Source organism: Artemia sp. Qi Xiang Cuo, chromosome 1, assembly GCF_049724085.1.
Source record: "Artemia sp. Qi Xiang Cuo chromosome 1, ASM4972408v1, whole genome shotgun sequence".
Lineage (NCBI taxonomy): Eukaryota > Metazoa > Arthropoda > Branchiopoda > Anostraca > Artemiidae > Artemia > Artemia sp. Qi Xiang Cuo.
In genome coordinates, this window is record NC_142794.1 from 99100766 (window position 1) to 99120630 (window position 19865).

General features: G+C 32.7%; 1 protein-coding gene across 1 annotated transcript in view; it reads left to right on the forward strand.

Moving 5' to 3' along the window:
• Window positions 1-19865, forward strand: part of LOC148956984 (uncharacterized) — a 247290-nt gene that overhangs the window by 182003 nt on the left and 45422 nt on the right. Inside the window, exons 17-20 of the mRNA XM_089088075.1 lie at window positions 1352-1513; window positions 3197-3358; window positions 10441-10657; window positions 17263-17423. Of these exons, the coding sequence (XP_088944201.1) occupies window positions 1352-1513; window positions 3197-3358; window positions 10441-10657; window positions 17263-17423 (702 nt within the window). The remainder of the gene's footprint in view (window positions 1-1351; window positions 1514-3196; window positions 3359-10440; window positions 10658-17262; window positions 17424-19865) is intronic.

Below are 19865 nucleotides of genomic sequence, written 5' to 3' on the forward strand. Positions count from 1 at the left end.
GGTCACTATTTTTTAAATAATTTAATTAAAGAATGATACTAACTTTACTTACCTAAAAAGGAATAGGCAATTTTTTCTTGTTTTATTAAGTAATGGTAAGAAATAATTTCTTCACTGTCTAGCCAAATTAAGTAATAATAAGAGCGAAGTTAGAATTTGAACAAATCTTGCACATCACTTTAAAGAGCGGCTTGGTTCAAAAATGATAACAACAAAATAAGATTCAATTTCGGAAGAAAAAAAAAATTTCGAAGCACAGCTATTATTGATAAAGTGGTTCATTCTTCACTAAATTTCAGAAAAAAGGCTAAGGGTCATTTTCCTTTTTGTGATACGACTATTTGATTAATTCCATTGGTTGCAACTACAGTTAAGAATAATGTCCAGTCCGTAGTAGCCCAGAATTTGAAATTGCGCGATTAAAAAGAACAATCAAATTAAAAAAAAATCGCCATTCGAAGCTGATTAAGTAATGTCAAATATAATGATATCAAATAAAATAAACTTTAAAAAAAAACAGTCTGGAAGATTAAGCAGAAATTATAAGATTAAGTCCTTTGATTCGCTATCCTCTTATAAATCACCCGAGGACACTTTCGGAATAATTATACATTCAATATTAGTGAAAATATAAGAATTTCAGTTTTGAAGATCCGTTTTCAAGAATAGCTGTTTTCTCACTGTTGAACTGTCCCCACCCTATCCATAAGGACCCGTATAATGTAACTATAACATCTTCCAAACGATTCTTTTTTGCTATTAAATATTTGCGAGCCTGCTGGAAGTGCAGTTATTAATAAGTTCAGCAATAACAATAAAAAAGTCGGGAACATATTTTTCGAGTTCATGTAGTGTAGTATAGTTCCTGTTGAGTTATCGTGATTATTGAAGCTTTATTATTTAACCTCTTATAGGAGAGGGTGGAAAAAAAAGAAATTTTCAAAAAATTATTAAACCAGATAAGACCTGACGAAACTGTTTGTGCTTGTCAGTCATACTATATGGTGCTAAAACGTTGCATAACACATTCTTGATATTGTATCTCATACTCGGAGTATAAATTATCAACTCTATTTTACTTCATAGTTTTTGATTATGCCATTTTGAGTTCTCTTCAATAATATTTAATGATATCACCGTATCGAACAACCCATATTTAGAAATATTATTATCAATCTGTCACTTCATTTATTTCATTCAATTGAAATTTGTTTGATTAATTCTTAGAACTTTATGTGACTCTATAATTTAGCTTCTCTTTTGTGCTTTCTTTTTCATTATCATCCACAATGCTTTGAAATTTGTCCAAATACCTATTCTGTTTAAATAATTTATGTACCTTTTATTCTAGGGTATGCCTGGCCTAAAAGGGGAACAGGGACCATACGGCCCTATGGGACCCCCTGGTGACAAAGGTCAACAAGGAGATTCAGGCAAGGAGGGTCCACCTGGACCTGAAGGACGAATGGGTCTCCCTGGTGGACCTGGACGCTCTGGTGCAAAGGGTGACACGGTGAGTTTTTCCCTTCTTAAACGTTGGACATCAGGAAAAAAATAGCCCAAATATTAAGAATACGTTTTTGGTAGTTTATTTTTTTTAATGATTTAATGATCTTTTTATTACTTATATATTTATATTCAGGACTATACTTATTGATAGTCTAGATTGATTTAGGTTTCAAAAATTTCACTTTTTATGATATCATTGATATATTCTTTGTTTTTAGTGCAGTTTGAGATAAAATTCGCATTTATGATTTTGAATCAACACTCTTTAGGCATTTTATTTCCTTAATTTCGTTTGATTTAGCCATCTAACACTCCTATTAGCCCCGCTGCTAAAAATCAGGATCTTAAGCAAGACCTTATTGTGGAGCTACCTGTCTTAAGATTCTTCCAAGAGGACCAATTCCCAAAGTTATAGTTCAGGTTCTGAACTTGTCCCAACGGCCTTTTCAAACTTCATTAATTATTACATGATCATTGCACTAACCACGAAATACATTTTATTCCATTTTTTCCTTTGATTAAACAGGAAGAACCTAACTGTTTCCTAGAGAAAAAAATGGATTGCATTCTGTGGTTCTTATCGCTCCCACCCTGACCCATACAATCACCGGGGTTTAACTGGTACCAAAACTTAAAAAGTAAAATAATAGGATACAAACTCTTGTTTCTCAAAACATTTGTCAGAGTTGTAAAACCTCTCTCGGAAACTACTTCTTGATGACAAAAGCACTTTCGGAGAGCAATAACTCCCCAATTACGCATCATTCCAGTCTTAAAATTATAATTAGCCTTATGGTTAGGACAATTTTCTTTATAGCTCCGTAATGATATTTAGGAATATTTATTTATAAATAATTTCTATATTTATTTTAATTTATTTTTTTTTTATTATATATATATATATATATATATATATATATATATATATATATATATATATATATATATATATATATATATATATATATATATATATATATATATATATATATATATATATATATATATATATATATATATATATATATATATATATATATATATATATATATATATATATATATATATATATATATATATATATATTCAATTATTTTAATTTATTTAATTTTTTAATTGTATTTATTTATATATAATTTTCTCTATAGCTGCATAATGATATTTGGAAATATATATTTATAACTTGTATTCTCTTCTAACGGAAATGTTATTACAAGGCTTGAGAACAGCTGGTAGTAAGCAGATATTACTCCATAGTTAATGTTATGCTAATATACCATACAGTTTATTTTATTTTAATAGTTGAATTACTATGCAACAAGCTTGATGTTGCTGCATTCAGCATCGTCCGTGCTTTCATCGGGTATCGGGTATCTGACTTAACCTTGTGCTTTCAGCCCGACTAGGCGTTTTTTGTTTGTTTGTTTGTTGTTGTTATTTATTTTTTTTTTTTTTTTCGTCTCATCGGGTACCTGTAATTCAGATGGTACCAAAGACTTTGTTTAACCGTAATCTTTCCGGACTCAAGGTTGTTGCCTTTTTTTTTATTAAAGATAAAAAGATATAAATAAAAGATGTAGGAAAAGGGTCAGCTGTAAAGGTATTTTCAAGCGCTATTTTAGAGAATATCTTATATAAATATGAAATAGAAAGTGTATGTTTGTAATTCATATCTTTGTTCTCTTAGGGTGAGTCCGGACTTCCTGGACCAACAGGTCGAGATGGTCTACCTGGTCAGAGAGGATTACCTGGTCCACCAGGGCCCATGGGACCTCCAGGAGAAGATGGAGACAAGGGTGAACCGGGCAAACCTGGGGAAAAGGGCTTTAAAGGAGTCAAGGGAGACGGCGTAAGTAAAGATTTATATTCTTATTTTGTAAATGTTATTTATTCTTGGGATAACACTCTAACGTAATATAAATATTTGATGTATTATAAAGGGAAATGTTTTATACATATGTTCGAATTGATGTTTAGCATGTGTTTTAATATCATATACGCACGAACATCTATATTATATGATATTTTATTCATAAGAACTTGAATAATAATCAAGTATTGTTTTGTTAAATGAACAATTTAAGTTGCGGTTTATATATTGCCATGGGCTGACCAAAGTTTTCTTTAAACCAAATTTTTTTTAAATTCTTTTTACAAACAGAAGTTTCTTCCTGTTTGGAAACATTTGTGGTATATAATGGCAATATGATTAGAAAGAGGATTTTCATTTAGATTTCATTCCGCTATGTCAACAGTTGACTTGAAACGCGCAAAGAGTGTTATGTGATTAGTCTAAAACCCTGGATGATCGAAGTTAAGTAAAATAATGGGTAAAAGTTAAAAAATTTGTATGTAAATGTTTAAATTAATACGTATTTACTTAAATTATATAATTAATACAAATTAATTAATTCTTCGTTTATAGTGTTTACTATTCGTTCATTTTTACTGTTCGTTATCTATTAATTGAAAGTTGATTTAGGTATATGCCCCTGGAAACTTTAGTTTGAAAGCTTTTCTCATTTTATGAATATGCTCCTTTTTTATTTACCCTTCAGTACTTCTCTTTCAGGTTCTACTTTAATCAAGATGAAAGGATTATTTTTTAATAGTGGGAAACTCTTCACGAAGGGCTCTCGGAAATTTTAGGATTCGTACTTTTCAATAATTAGCTTTCTAGTGCTTTTTATTTGAATCGAACACTTTGAATCTTTTTTTTTACTTTTATCAAGGCAGACAGTCTTCAATTAAGGATAAATAAGCTTTGTTACTGCTCTCCTAATAAGCTCTCTCCAGTAAGGATGGCATATATCGGAAGGATTATTAGTAATTCAATACCTTTTCACCCTCCTCATAGCATGCGTCTGCTTAAATTGTGTGGAATATTTATTAAATTAAAATGAATATACTGAATTCCTCACACCCTGACTTTGGTAGAGCTTATACTTAAATGCTAAGCTGTTCGACAGGTCTTATTGCTTTCCCAAAATACTGATGATAATACAGCGGAAAAACAAAAAATTTCAAAAGTCAAATTTTCTGTTATTGATTGGTATGAATTTCTGTTTTGTATTCGCATTCTCGTATCCACATTCTACAAATAACGTCCGTATCGTCTGTAATCAGAGGCAACGCCATAGTGTTGCCTATAGTAAAGGCCATACGGCTAAAATGTTTTATTATTATTATTTTTTCCCCAGAGGTACTTGGAAGGAGTCATCATATGGAAGGAGTCATCGTATCAACTTCGGAGGAAGCTCTTTCGATTGGAAATTGAGAGTTCTAGTGCCCTTTTTAAGAGTCAAAATTGATTAGAGGGCAACTTGCCTCACCCCCCCCCCCTTCGCGCACTTTTTTCCCAAATGCATCCGATAAAAATTTTGAGATAGCCATTTTGTTAAAAATAGGTCAAAGATCCTATAACAAAACTCCGGTGTTGACAGAACCTCCCAGAGCCCGGGGGCAAGCGTTGTAAGCTATGCCCTAGGGCATATATGGTTCTTATGGAAGGAATGTTCGTATAAACTTCAGAGGGTTCATTTGATTGGAAATCGAAATTTCTATTTCACTTTTCTAGAGTCAAAAGAGATCGGAGGGTAACCAGCACCCCCCCCCCTCACGCCTTTTTTTCCAAATACATCTGATAAAAAATTTGAGATAGGCATTTTGTTAAATATAGTTCAAACATCATATAAAAAAAATCCTGTGTCCCCCAGGGCCCGGGGACAGGCGCTGTAAGTTATGTCCTGAGAGTATATATGGTTCCTATGGAAGGGATGCTCATATAAACTTCAAAGAGGGCTTATTTGATTGGAAATGGATAGTTCTGGTTTACATTTTTAAGAGTCAAAAGAGATCGGAGGAAAACAATCCCCCCTCTTACACGCCCTGCTTCCTCAAACCCATCCCATAAGAACTTTAAGATAGCAATTTCTTTAAAATAGTTAAAAAATCATATAATGAAAGCTCCGGGGTCGACAAAACACTCAGGGGCCGAGGGCAGGCGTTGTAAGTTGTGCCCTGGGAGAATATGTGATTCTTATGGAAGGAATGCTCGTAAAAGTTTCAGAGAGGGCTCACTTTATTGGAAATTAAAAGTTCTAGTTCACTTTTTAGGAATCAAAAGAGATCCAAGGGCAACTTGCCCCCCCACGCCTTTTTTCTGAACACATCTGTTGAAAATTTAGAAATAGCCATTTTGTTAAAAATAGCTCAAAGGTCGGATAAGGAAAACTCCGGCGTCAAAACAACCCTCCAGGGTCCGGAAGCAGGCGTTCTAGGTTATGCCCTGAGGGCATGTATTGTTCTTATGAAAGGGGTGCTCGTATAGACTTCATAGAGGGCTCATTTGAATGGAAATTGAAAGTTTTAGTTCACTTTTAAGAGTCAAGAGATTGGAAGTCAACTAGCCCCCCCCCCCACGCCCTTTTGTCTCCAAACCCATCCTTAAAAAATTTTGAGAAAGCTTTTTTTAATAGTTCAAAAATTAGACAGCGAAAACTCCGGTGACAATACAACCACCCAGGGCCCGGAAGCAGGCGTTCTAAGTTATGCCCTGAGGGCATGTATGGTTCTTATGAAAGGTATGCTCGTATAAACTTCATAGAGGGCTCATTTGATTGGAAATTGAAAGTTCTAGTTCACTTTGTTAGAGTCAAGAGATCGGAGGGCAACTAGCACCCCCCCTCGCCCTTTTTCCCCAAACTCATCAACTACAAATTTCGAGATAACTATTTTTTTTAATTATTCAAAAATTAAACAAAAAAAGCTCCGGTGTCGACACAATCCCCCAGTTCCCAGGGGGTAGGCGTTGTAAGTGTTGTACTGGGCACCCATATGGTTCTTATGAAAGGGATGCTCGTATAAACTTCATAGAGGGCTAATTTGATCGGATATTGAAAGTTCAAGTTCATTTTTTAAGAGTCAAAAGATATTCAAGGGCAACTAGCCCCCCCCCCCCGCACACATCCATTTTTCACAAACCCATTCGATGAAAAATTTGAGATAGCCATTTCGTTAAAAATAGTTCAAAGGTCAGATAAGAAAAAACTCCTGTGTTGACGCAACGGGGCAGGCGTTGTAAGTAATGTTCTGGGGGGATATGTGGTTATTAGGGAAGGAATACTCGTATAAACTTCAGAGAGGGCTAATTTGATTTGAAATTGAAAGTTCTTGTTCACTTTTTATTGGTCAAAAGAGATCAGAGGGCAACTATACCCCCCCCCCCGCTCCACGTCCTATTTTCCTCAAACCCATCCGATAAGAACTTTGAGAGCCATTTTTTCAAAAATGGTTCAAAGATCATAAAACGAAAAGTGGTCAACACAATCCTTCAGTGCCCGGGGTAGGCTTTTTAAGTTATGCCCGGGGGGTATATATTGCTGTTATGGAAGGGATGCTCGTATAAACTTCAGAGAGGACTCATTTGATTGGAAATTGAAAGTTCTATTTTGATTTTTAAGAGTCAAAATACATCAGAGGGCAAATATCCTCCACCCCCTTTTCCCCCAAATGCATCCAATAAAAATTTTGAGATAGCCATTTTGCTAAAAATAGTTCAAAGGTCAGATAACACAAACTCCGGAGTCGACAAAACCCCCCAGGGCCTGGGGGAAGGTGTTGCAATTTAAGCCCTGGGGGCATATATGGTTCCTACAGAAGGGATGCTCGTATAAACTTCAGGCAGGGCTCGTTTGATTGAAAATGGAAAGTTCTAGTTCACTTTTAAAGACTCAAAAGAGATCGAAGGGCAATTAGTCCCCCCCCCCCGCCCCTTTTCCCCAAACCCATTCGATAAAAATTTTGAGATAGCCATTTTGTTAAAAATAGTTCACACATCAGATAATAAAAACTCCGAGGTTGACACAAGCCCATTGATGCTAGATTTGATGCGTTGATGAACGTTTGATTTTGAAAAGAAAAAAGTTTGATTTTGAAAGAAGGAATTTTCAAAAACTTGAAACATTTTGCGATCAAAAGCGAACAAAAATTAATAAAAAAAACTTTCCGAAAAAGACTTTTTTCAAAGAAAAGTAAAGGCCATTTTAAACTTAAGATCAGCAGATAAAAATAACTGTTAAAATTCAAACTCAAAATGACCAGAAATTACTATTAAAGAATAAAAGAAACCACAAACGATCAGAAATCAAATAAACAATCATAGCAAAAAAAAATACAACAAGTAATAATATAAATGAATAAATATATCTTAAAGCGATAATGCTTAAATTGAATATGCAAATCAAGCTTAAAACGAAAAAAAAAATTTGCAACTAAAATATAAATAAAATTCAAAACATACAGATTTTAAATAAACAATCAATGGAAACAATCATAAAATGGATACTAATGTAAATTAATAAATAAACTTAAATTGAATATGCCAATCACAGAATAAAGATATTGCAGTAAGTTTACCGCAGATAATTTCTGGCTATTCATTCTCGGTGCGGATAAATAGCTCCTCCCACTTATTCTTGCATTAGCGCGTACAAACAGCTCCTCTCATTTGATCTGCCACCAGCTGTCCAATTACCCTGGAACACGTATTTTGGCAGAAACTTTCTCAAAATACCTTTGAAACCAACTTGAGACTTCCAAACCTATTTTTAATTCCTAAAAACATCTAATAATAAAATCACACTACTAATTACCGATTTTCATATACGTATTGGAATAAATTAATTTAAAATCAGTTTCTTCGAAATTTAGTGTTCCAACGCTGAAGCCTCTTGTTCAAGAGTAATCTGACTGGTCTACTCGTAAAAAGATCTAATGTCGCTTATGTTTTTACGTCCTTCGAAGCACTCGCACCGCGGTCCAGGTTTTCATAATGGGTGAGATACGGAAAGATCATACTGCTAATAATTTATATACTGTGATGCAAATCAAGCTTGAAAGGAATAAAAATCACTATAAACAAGAGTTTGGGTATCGCCTCCTTTTCTAACTGTAAAATCCTAAAACCCAGTGCGTCATTGGCGCTTTACTGAAAACTATATGTGTCTTGAACAGTCTTGGAAAGTATAAACAAAATCAAATTGAATATTTGATATATAATGATGTTAATTTTTGAAAGATCCATTAGTTCAAGTTTTTATTTCACTGTAATTTTATTTTCCTTTTCAGTGCTGTAAGAACTGGAAAAGAAAATATTTGTAATATAATTCGTTTTCAGGGAAGCGCCAATGACGTAGTAGGCCTTAGGTTTTTACAATTAAGGAAGGGGACAGCATACAAACTCTTGATTGTAGTGAAAATATATTCATCTTGACCAATCTTAGAAAGAACTAATAAGTTAAACTGAATATTTGATGTATAATGATATTAATTGCTGAAGGCTCATCAGTTCAAATTTTTACGGCAATTTTAATGTTTATTTTCAATATCAAGTACAAAAGAAAATGTTTGTAATGCAATTCGTTTTGAGTAAAGCGCCAATGGCGTAGAAGGTTTTAGACTTTTACAGTAAGAGAAGGAGGCGATACCCAAACTCTTGTTTGTAGTGATTTTTGTTCCTTTCAAGCTTGTTTGCATATTCAATTCAAGTTTCACACGTATTAAAATTTATTTATTCATTTACATTAGTATCGATTGTATGTTCGAGTGCATTGATTGTTTATTTAATTTTTGTTCGTTTTCGGTTTCATTTATGTTTCAATAGCAAAATATTTTTTTTCGTTTTAAGCTTAGTTTGCATATTCAATTTAAGAATTACTCACTGTAAGATTTATTAATTCATTTATATTATTACTTGTTGTATGTTTTTTTGCTATGATTGTTTATTTGATTTCTATTCGATTTGGGTTTCATTTATTCTTTAATAGTAATTTCTGTTCGTTTTGAGTTTTAATTTTAACAGGTATTTGTATCTGCTGATCTTAAGTTTAAAATGGCCTTTAATTTTCTTTGAAAAACATCTTTTTCGGAAAGTTTTTTTTTTTAATTAATGTCTGTAAAATAATGTATGTATAATATATCATGGAGTAGAACAAAACTTTGTCTTCTGCTTAAACTATGTAGAAAGACATGCTTGTCATAAATAGCTTCGTTGGAGGGTATAAAAAAATGAAAAGCCTTTTAGAGAGGTTTAAAGAACTTAACTCCTCATTTTTTTTTATCAAGCACCCCATCACCTTTTAACCCACCCCTCCGCTCTCCTGTTTATCCTTTTCTTATCTTGTTTTTTCTGCATCATATCTGTTTTTTACTGTTTCATCTTTGGTAAGCTTTATTATTTAGTTTTTTACATTATTTTGTATGATGCGAATATATATGTAATTTTTATATTGTGTTCAAGAATATTTATTTTATTCTTTTTCTTATCTTATAAACGATCCTAGCGGTGAATTCCCTAATCTTTACAAGTGACTTTGTAACAAGCTAATGTTTTCATTTCAATTTAATTTCAAAAAATTCATCCATTCAGTTGAAGAAGTGCTAGAACATCCTGTACGTATAGCCTACACTGATTATTCACCGATACTTTTGTTTTGATAACGATGAAAGAATTTTTCATAGCATACCAAATTTTCTTCTTTTTTTTTTTTGTTCCAGAGGGGGGCAGAGGTTCATTCTACATGTTTTCATAATTGGTTATAACTATTCTCCATACTTTGTAATAATGCAAAATCTAATCCGTCATCAATATAAATGTATTTTGAAAGCAAAATTCTTGTCACGAATCCAAAAATAATAGCACGAGGATTAACGATAAACATAACAATAATGAAGATATTAGTAGGTGTGATCGAATAATAATATGCATTAAGGATTAAAATAAATTATGTTAACGAGACTTACAAATAAAAAAAAAAAGATTTACCCACAAAATAGAAGAAGGGAGAAAACCGTATCTACTAAACACCACAACTCACGATGTTGTACCCTAGATCCTACATTTTTTGGTTAATTTTTTTTATATATATATAGGGTCCACCGGGGCCTATTGGTCCTCCTGGTGTTAGAGGGGAACCGGGACCAATGGGTCCGACAGGGGAGAAAGGACCACCTGGAGAGATAGGTCGACGGGGCATCAAGGGTGAAGATGGCCCACCAGGAGTCACCGGCCCAGTTGGTCCACCAGGACCCCAGGGTCTGCCAGGACCAGTAGGTCAAAAAGGAGAACGAGGAGACGCTGGGCAAAAAGGTATGTTCTTTTATCTTTTAAAATTTACTAAAGATTACGGAAAATTAAGCGGAAGTGACACTGAAAGCTGGTTGAGTGGAAATCTAATAAAAATACTGAAGAAAAGATTTTGGTAATACAATATTTTATTCAGAAGAGTGGATAAACACTTCTTTCATCAAATAAGTGAAAAATAATAAAAAACGCAATATTAGTATTCTGTATAGGCCTTTATGTAAACATTAGGGAAGAGGGGTGCAAATAAACTGAAAGTAAATGTAAAAAAAATGGCAATGTTGTTGTAAGATTTCTCTTTTAAATTAGTTGTGAACGCAGTTGTTTTAATCCCTTATCTGAAATAAAAGCTATAATAACAAAATTTTACTTATTGTAACTCAGACAATTGATATTTATTTTATATTTAGAGTTACTCTCTAATTAACTCCGTCCGAGCCCTTTCTCCTCCCAAGGCCTGAATATAGGCCTGGGCCACATATAAAATTTTGCTGGTTCTGTTTTTTTATTATTATTCTTACTATGTTTTGTAGCATTGTCTCATCAACAGATTTTTCTTAATTCAGATAGTGTTAAAATTACTATTTTATCTTCGTATAAAAGTTGACATTATTATTAACATTTGCTACTCCTATGTTATACAAAAATGCAGTATTTTGTAAAATATTGAGTATTTAAAAAAATAATTTTTGTTAATTACAGAAGTTTTTTTTTAATACATCAATTTCCTTTAAAATGATATTTAACCAGCTCTCTGTGATGTTCCAGTGCCCCGCTAGCTGCGAAAGAAAAAAAACAGAAAAAGATGCCATTGATGCAGAATATCGTGGTTCGAGCCACTTTTGTAGTTTTTCAAGCTAATGGATTTTCCTTGTTGTTCCAGCAAAGGGACTGTAAGTTTTCTTTATAGGGGTGTGTGTTTCCATCTAAGACTATTTTTAAAAGTTATTGGCTGTTTTATATCTTAGTACTGTATGGGACGTGATCGTCTCTTACTAGGTTGCTAGCTATCGCTGCAACCCGGATGATGACAAATAAAAAAAATATTAATTAGATTTAGGCTATGAATTTCATTTTTCTTTTAAAGTCTAAAATGTTGTTTTAAATATTATTGACACCTAATCATAGCAAGAGCACTGACAAAAAAAAGGCAAGCTCTTATCCTAGCTTTCTAATCACCTATTTTGATTTTTTTTCATATTTAATATTGTTTTTAAAATATTTAATAGCCGGTTAAGTTTACTAAGCTGAAGCTTTCAGGGGGTGTTGAGTGGGATGCTGTGATAAATCAAATAACACTATTTGCATACATGTTGTACAAAGGGCGTATCTGTAATAGTTCACAAGTAACTAATTGTATTGCGTTGAAACTTATAGGGAATACTGAGAGGTATGTTTCACTATTTCAACACAAACGATGTACATATATATTGCCAAAGGGGGCATCTACATTATCTAAGAATCGGCTAAACTGAAGTTTTCAGCAATTGTTAAAAAAGTGTTAGGGAATGTTAGGGCATGTGTATCCAGGTTCTCAAAAGAGAATATCTGCAAAGTCTTATGGACAGCAAAGGATATAGAGTTGATGCCCTCGGAAATTGCTGAGAGTAATGTTAAATTCAGTAGAAAAAATATTTGAATCCAAGCTGTCGAAAGGACACATTTACATAATTTCAGGAGCAGCTTAGGGTATCAAACTGATATATTAAGGAAATGCTGAGGATGCTGTTGAGCCGAATAAATAGAAACGATGCATATCTGGATTGTCAAAAGGGTGCATTTGCAATATCTCAGAAACGACTAAGTATATTAAGTTAAGACTTTCAAGAAACATCGAGGGGATTTTGAATTAAATCAAAATACTATAAGAATTCAGGTTACTGAAAGAGCGTAACTGCTATAATTCTTGAATGGCTAAGGACATTGATTAGCAGTAGCAGTTAATAGTAGCCGTAGAAGTTGCAGTAGTAGCAGTTTTGTGGGAAATACTTTTAAAATGTAGCTAATTACAAATACAAATTACTCGTACCATAAAGTAATTAATTAATGATTGGAAGTACATGACCAGGGAATTAATTTGCATTTGGTTATAAAGTGCGTATTAAAAACACAAATTACTCTATCTACAAGGCACATTTTTCTCAAAGTATACCGTTTATAATGAAAATTCTTTCAATATTCATTATCAAAGTTGGAAGTTGGCTTTTAAAAACAAAAGTTTCTCAAACTTCTTGTCTCCAAGCTGACTCTGTTTTGTAGTGAAATCCGAACCAAAAAAAGAAAAAAGCAGTTCTAGTAGAGCAGACAATGGTATGGCAGTATTGAACCTTGCAACGTCCGAATATTCTTTCAAGGGCTCAATCGGACGGTTTATATCGTTCATTAATCTCAATAACTTATCTTTCATGTTACAGCCAAAAGAAGAATCCGTGCCCTTCCCAACACCATCACTGTCAAAACTAAAAAAAAGTCATCAGAATCTATCAACGTCACTTTACTCTGCACTGCATTACCATCAGTCAAGTGATCATCAGCTTTGGATGGCAAAATATGTTTCATTTCGTTACAAATTACATTAATGATTCGGTAATGGATATCTCCCGGAATCCATCTTCCCTTGAAACCAGGGTGGCTGCATTCACTTAGGTTCACTTAGCTGCATTGTACATGCGTGTTCAAACCGGTTCTCTAAACTATCTAAGGTAACTTCCACGAAAGCGTTTGTGTTCTTGAGAGTGTTTTGTTTCATGTCAATCATTTCCTTTCTTACTGCAATCAATGTGGGCAACAGCGTTCCTAGAAAAAAATCTTGTCTCCTGTAATATGTCAAGTGCCCTGGCGAGAGGCTCTGTTACATTGACATACTCGATAAGAAACTTAAGCTCAATCACTTTCAACTTTGATAGGCTTAGTTTGGTGTAAACCTGCCCAATCTGGTCCTGCGCTTTGACGATCTTTTTAAAATTAATATCGAGAATTCCACCAAGCCCCATTGGGGACAATCATCTGCTTTGACATTAAACCTTGGACTTTATCAGAGGCTATCAAGCTCTGATTCATTGCATTCTACAGTGATTGACAATTCCCTATTAAAGCATGGTAGAGTTTTTTATGCGGCGAATTTGGCATGGCTGTTTCTCTGTCTTTACTAGCAACAAGATTCAAAGTCTGGCTCGTACAACGCAAGTGAGGGAATGAGTAGTATTCACTTTCAGATTCTTCTGTTTTATCTCACTCTTCCGTCTGTAAGTCAAGCAAATTTCCAACTGAAACAATTACGGAGGTGTCATTTTCACTTCTAGAATCCTGACTATCGTCATTTCTTTCAGGCATAGTGTCAATAGGACTGACTGGATATGCCAATTCCCTGAAAGCTTTCACCAAATTACTGCCACCGGTTGTCACATTTTTCACCAATTTTGTGTACAGGAGACCACATGTTTTGTGAATCTTGTTAAGATAATCAGCTTAAGAAGAACAATCATGTGTGACTTTAAATCTTTGACAAGTGATTGCAGCTGACCCTTGGCTAAGGTCATCGTTTTGCCAGTGTGCAGCAACGCCAATGGAGCTTTTATAATTTGCAGCTCATATATCTGTTGTAGTGCGCACATAATCCAAATCAGCAGATTTTATCTTAAGATTTGTCGTCATCTCTAAGAACTACTGGTTTATATGAGTAGAAAGGGTGTCTCAACACTTAGTTCTTGTATAATAAGCCGATCCTTGCACAAGGGTTTTGAAAGCTTTTCCTCCACAGTCACATGAGGCCGCATTCCTTCAATTGTTTAGTCTACTATGATATCATCAATTTTTTTTTCTGAGAAAGTTTACTTGGCTTTTTCTCAAATAAATTTCTGCTCGGGGTTCTTTTTCTAGGAGACTGTATTGTCATTGCTTTAGAATCCAAACTGCTTTAATACTCAGATTGACATCGAGGATTGACACACTCTCATGACTCTGACGTCACAGACTCATTACCATCAAGGGTGTCTGTGAAAACACGCTTTTTTTTCTTTTTTTTTATAGATTCCCTTGTACTAAAGAAAATTATAAATCAGTGATGGATAAATACGCTAGAAAATGAAACATTTTCAGACACCTACACTTGCCTGACAAAGCAATAAATTGCAGACAAAAATTGTTTTAGACACGATCTTTAGCAAAACGTGTTCTTTTTGTGGGGTACGAATCTACGTTTCATCCCTGATCAGCTAAAGAGGCAAGGAAATATAAAAATAAAAAGAAACAACCTCAAAAGATCAAGATACAAGTGGGACAATGCTTAGCAAGAATTTTGATTTTGTTCATGATATCTAGACAGAAATAAAGCATATGTGAACAGTTGTGCTTTTTTTCATTCACTATTTGTCAAATATTTTATTTTTTATTTTTCAAAACAAGGCAAAGTAGTCTAGCAGCAGGGAAATAAATGTCCAAAAACTGCTTCGTAAGGTCTACATGCATCGAGACATCCAAACTTGAAAATTACGAATTTTCTTCTAAAGTGATTCTGTTGTATACTACAGCCAAAAGACCATCAAATTATTTTTATCTGAAGTAAAAGTTATTTTGCTTCTCAAGCCTTGTTTTTAATGTTGAAGAAATAAGTTTAAAAGTGCTTTTAAACTAAACCTTTCTGCTTTAGAAGAGAAATAACATTTGTTATGAAAAGAGTCACAGCCAGTAGTGAAAAAAACTGGCAAGTAAACATTCACAAGTCTACTTGCCATCAGATATTGTGAAGTTAGCCATTTTTGTGCTTATCACTTATCTCATCTCCACATGAGTCTCTGTTTTGACCCAATTTTATTATTTGCCTGATAAGAAGTAAAAGCTTGAAGCATAGACTAAGATTTATAAACTTCTCAAAAACAGCTTCCCCAATTATTATGACCCAAATATTATACTTTTTACTTTAATTTTATTACATTCAGTACTGTGTCCAGTTCAGTTAAAGCACTTGAAAATACTTTCCTTACTTCAAAAGACTGAATACTAACAATGACGACCCATGAACAATTATGCATTGGCTACTGAGTTTTGTTGTATACCTATTCCGCGAATATAGATGGCTCTCAGTGCAGTGTTCTTACGGGTCTACGTCTAAATCAAGATATTAAAAAGCTAACTATATAAAATACAGTCCGAAACAACATTGAATATCCTCAACAGTGTTTTGATAAACAAGTATTTAGGAATATTGGAAAAAGTTAATTTGTATTTAAATACAGGAAACGAATAATTAAATACGTATTTAAATTACTTGATCTAATTTGTAATTAAATAATTATTTAAATATTTTGAAAAGTAATTAAATATATATTTAAATACTTGTAATTAATTGCTTCCACAACACTGAGTAGTAGTAGCAAGATATACCGTCAATTATGTATTATAAAATGATATATAACACAATGCTAATAGAATTTTGATACATAATATAATAATAATTGTATTGATATTCATAAATACTCATGAAAGGCTAAAAAAAGAATTCAGAGACTCCCAGATAGCAAATGGAAAACTTGAAAATAAGCTTTTTGAAACAGTGCTCACTTGTATTTAAAGCATGTTGAAATGCAAAAAAAAGTATTTTGCCTCTTCTGCCGAACAAAATGCGAAATATTTTTTTAGCCTTTGTGGAATATAGCCAAAGCATAATATTTGTGCTTTGGTGGACGGTTTTTGCAGTGGATTTGGTGATCAGACTCATCTGAAGGATATTGTAGACTAATAATTAATATTAGTCCATAATTAATATTTTACCAGTTATAGGTATTTTTAATTTTTATGAGGCTATTTTTTATGTTTGGTATATTGCATAAAAATGCAGCCGAGTGTTTGATTGGTGTGTTTGAGAAAGGTCAGCCTGAGACAAGGTCATACGAGACAAGGAATTCGTCAGCAATTAGAAAACCGATTAAAAGGTCTACAAGGTTAGCATTTTCGATTCGCCATGTTCTTCCTTCTATATGGGAGTCCCTTCCTTGTGACATAGTTCAAGAGACTGATGGGCTGAATTTTTGTTGGTTGCTTAGGGACCATTGTTTTGATATTAATGATTTATGAACTGTTTTTTTATAGATAAAGTAGGGAAATAGTAGAGAATAGTGTTATTATATTAAATTAATATAGTACAAGGTCTCAAGTGGTGATTTTTTTGCTTGCTTTTTTTTTTTAGGGGATTAAATTATTGAGTGATTTTTTTAGTAGAATCGAGAATATTCTCTCTCTCATCGAGAAAGAAATTCTCTCTCTCTCTCTCTCTCTCTCTCTCTCTCTCTCTCTATCTCTCTCTCTCTCTCTCTCTCTCTCTCTCTCTCTCTCTCTCTCTCTCTCTCTCTCTCTCTCTCTCTCTCTCTCTCTCTCTCTCTCTCTCTCTCTCTCTCTCTCTCTCTCTCTCTCTCTCTCTCTCTCTCTCTCTCTCTCTCTCTCTCTCTCTCTCTCTCTCTCTCTCTCTCTCTCTCTCTCTCTCTCTCTCTCTCTCTCTCTCTCTCTCTCTCTCTCTCTCTCTCTCTCTCTCTCTCTAATATTACAGTTAAATTATTTTAGTACCTTTTTTTCTCCAAAGAGTTTTCATGGCTGGTCATTTTTACCAAATTTTTCAGGTCCTGTTGGTCCTACGGGTCCACCGGGTGAGCAAGGTGCTCCCGGAGTAAAGGGAGCTCAAGGTATTCCTGGTTCCCCTGGACCTGAGGGTCCACAAGGATCAAAAGGTGAAACAGGGCCAAATGGAGTTCCAGGTCCACCTGGAATAGATGGTGTCCACGTATGTATATTAGAATATTCTAGACTAAACCTTAAGAAAAATGGAATCATTTCGAGAAAATAGAAAAAGGAGGGCTTACACTTTGTTACAAATTCTGGTAGTAATAGTTTTTTTTTTTACAATTTCCTCGTGATGTGCAACGTGGCACTAAAAGCTGCTCAATTATCTTAATCTAGACAATATATTATTATAATCTATAATATATTATTATAATCTAGACAATATATGGTGCAAAAGCCTTTTTTATGAGGAAAGGGTGAAACCAGACGTAATTTTACGACAGTGTCCTTCAGCAATCCATGAGAGCTCCTCCAACTTTATGTTTAGGGGTTATTTACTCTTATTTTACCCCTTCATTTGAAGGAATATATTGAATCTATGCGTGCAACATGGATGCTGAATAGGTGACAGCCCTTAGGAAAAATATCTTTAACGATTAAGTCAAGATTTCCTTCAAGTGCTTATCTACAAATGGAAAAAAGGGTTGAGAATTACACTCAAGGAACCTCCCAATTTATCGAATAACCCCCCAATTACTAGCCTTTTCTCATAAAAATTCTACTGAACTTCAATTTATCATTGTACATGTACAATATTGATGCTTGAGTGGAAGATTTGGTCTTTTTCTACAGACCTAATGTTTTGAATTTGATCTTGAAGTGATCAGAAGGCCATTGAAACATGATTATTGTAACAAAATGGCCACTTTGAGCATTACAACTTTACATTCTAAAATAATACATCTCAGGCGACTATTTCAAATTTTGGAGGATCAAAGCTATTTTCACAAATTCTGTAAAGAGAAAAGAGTTGGTTAGTTGCATTTAAATAAATTGTTTTTAAATAAGTAAATAGATTTAAAGACATTCCTTTGATAGTAAGAGCAAAATGTACTAATCTCTTCATAACAATCTGTCAGAATGCCTTCATATTGAAACTATAAATTACCCTGCAATGTTATTTTTACATGCTTTATTTGTTCTTACATAATAACAACGATATTGCAATTTAAAGATTTCAAGCTATGCGCAAAAATTTTACAGATATAACAAGAAATCTGTAGGCCAACCGAAGAGATAATTTTACTTTTTTTTACCCTCTTCCACATTTTAAAGTACCTGAAAAGAAATATATAATATGGATATCGATATATATATATATATATATATATATATATATATATATATATATATATATATATATATATATATATATATATATATATATATATATATATATATATATATATATATATATATATATATATATATATATATATATATATATATATATATATATATATATATATATATATATATATATATATATATATATATATATATATATATATATATATATATATATATATATATATATATATATATATATATATATATATATATATATATATATATATATATATATATATATAAATATATATATATATATATATATATATATATATATATATATATATATATATATATATATATATATTTACTTACTGAAAAGAAATAAAGGGGGACCAACCTTTTATGATTACAGTAGACAGCTTGTTGAGGAACTTGCCGAACTTTTTTGAAAATGTTGGATCACTTAAGTTCCCTTCACATGTAATGACTGCCTCCACTCTTTCAATGCCCATATCTAGAAAAGTTATTCTAGTTAAATCTTTGTGTATCGCCTGATATACTTAGTCATTATATATATATATATATATATATATATATATATATATATATATATATATATATATATATATATATATATATATATATATATATATATATATATATATATATATATATATATATATATATATATATATATACATATATATATCGACAGATATAATGTAGATATAATATCGATACAGATATAAAGGAAATATTAATATCGCCAAGCGCTATATGAAATTTGTCATTATTCTTTTCATGAAAAGAATTTTTCATTCTGCATGAAAAAGAATTTATTTTTCATTGATTTCTTACGATCTGGTGTGGGGCAATTCTTTTTCAATGAAGATTCCAAAAATATATCTTTCAATAAAAATACCAAAACGGGATTTTTCGAAATCGAGGGGGTGGGTGGTATTAACTTAAACGAAAAGCAAAACGAAGTAAGCCAAAATAAAGAAAGTAAAACGAAAAAGAATTTTTTTTTCCTTTTTCTTATCATATTCCTTGGAAACCTGCCAGTTTCGCCTCTTATAAATTTTTCATACTCGCTTATCTAATTTTGTACTCTTGTTCACCCTCACCCCTTCTACTCATTTGTAGATAAGCATCAGAATGAAATCTTGACTTTAATCATTAAAAATACTTTTCCCTAAGAATGGGGCTGTCACCTCTTCAGCATCCATTTTGCATGCATAGTTTAAACATATTCCTTCAAATGAAGGGTAAAATAGGAGTAAATAACCCCTAAACAGAAGGTTGGAGG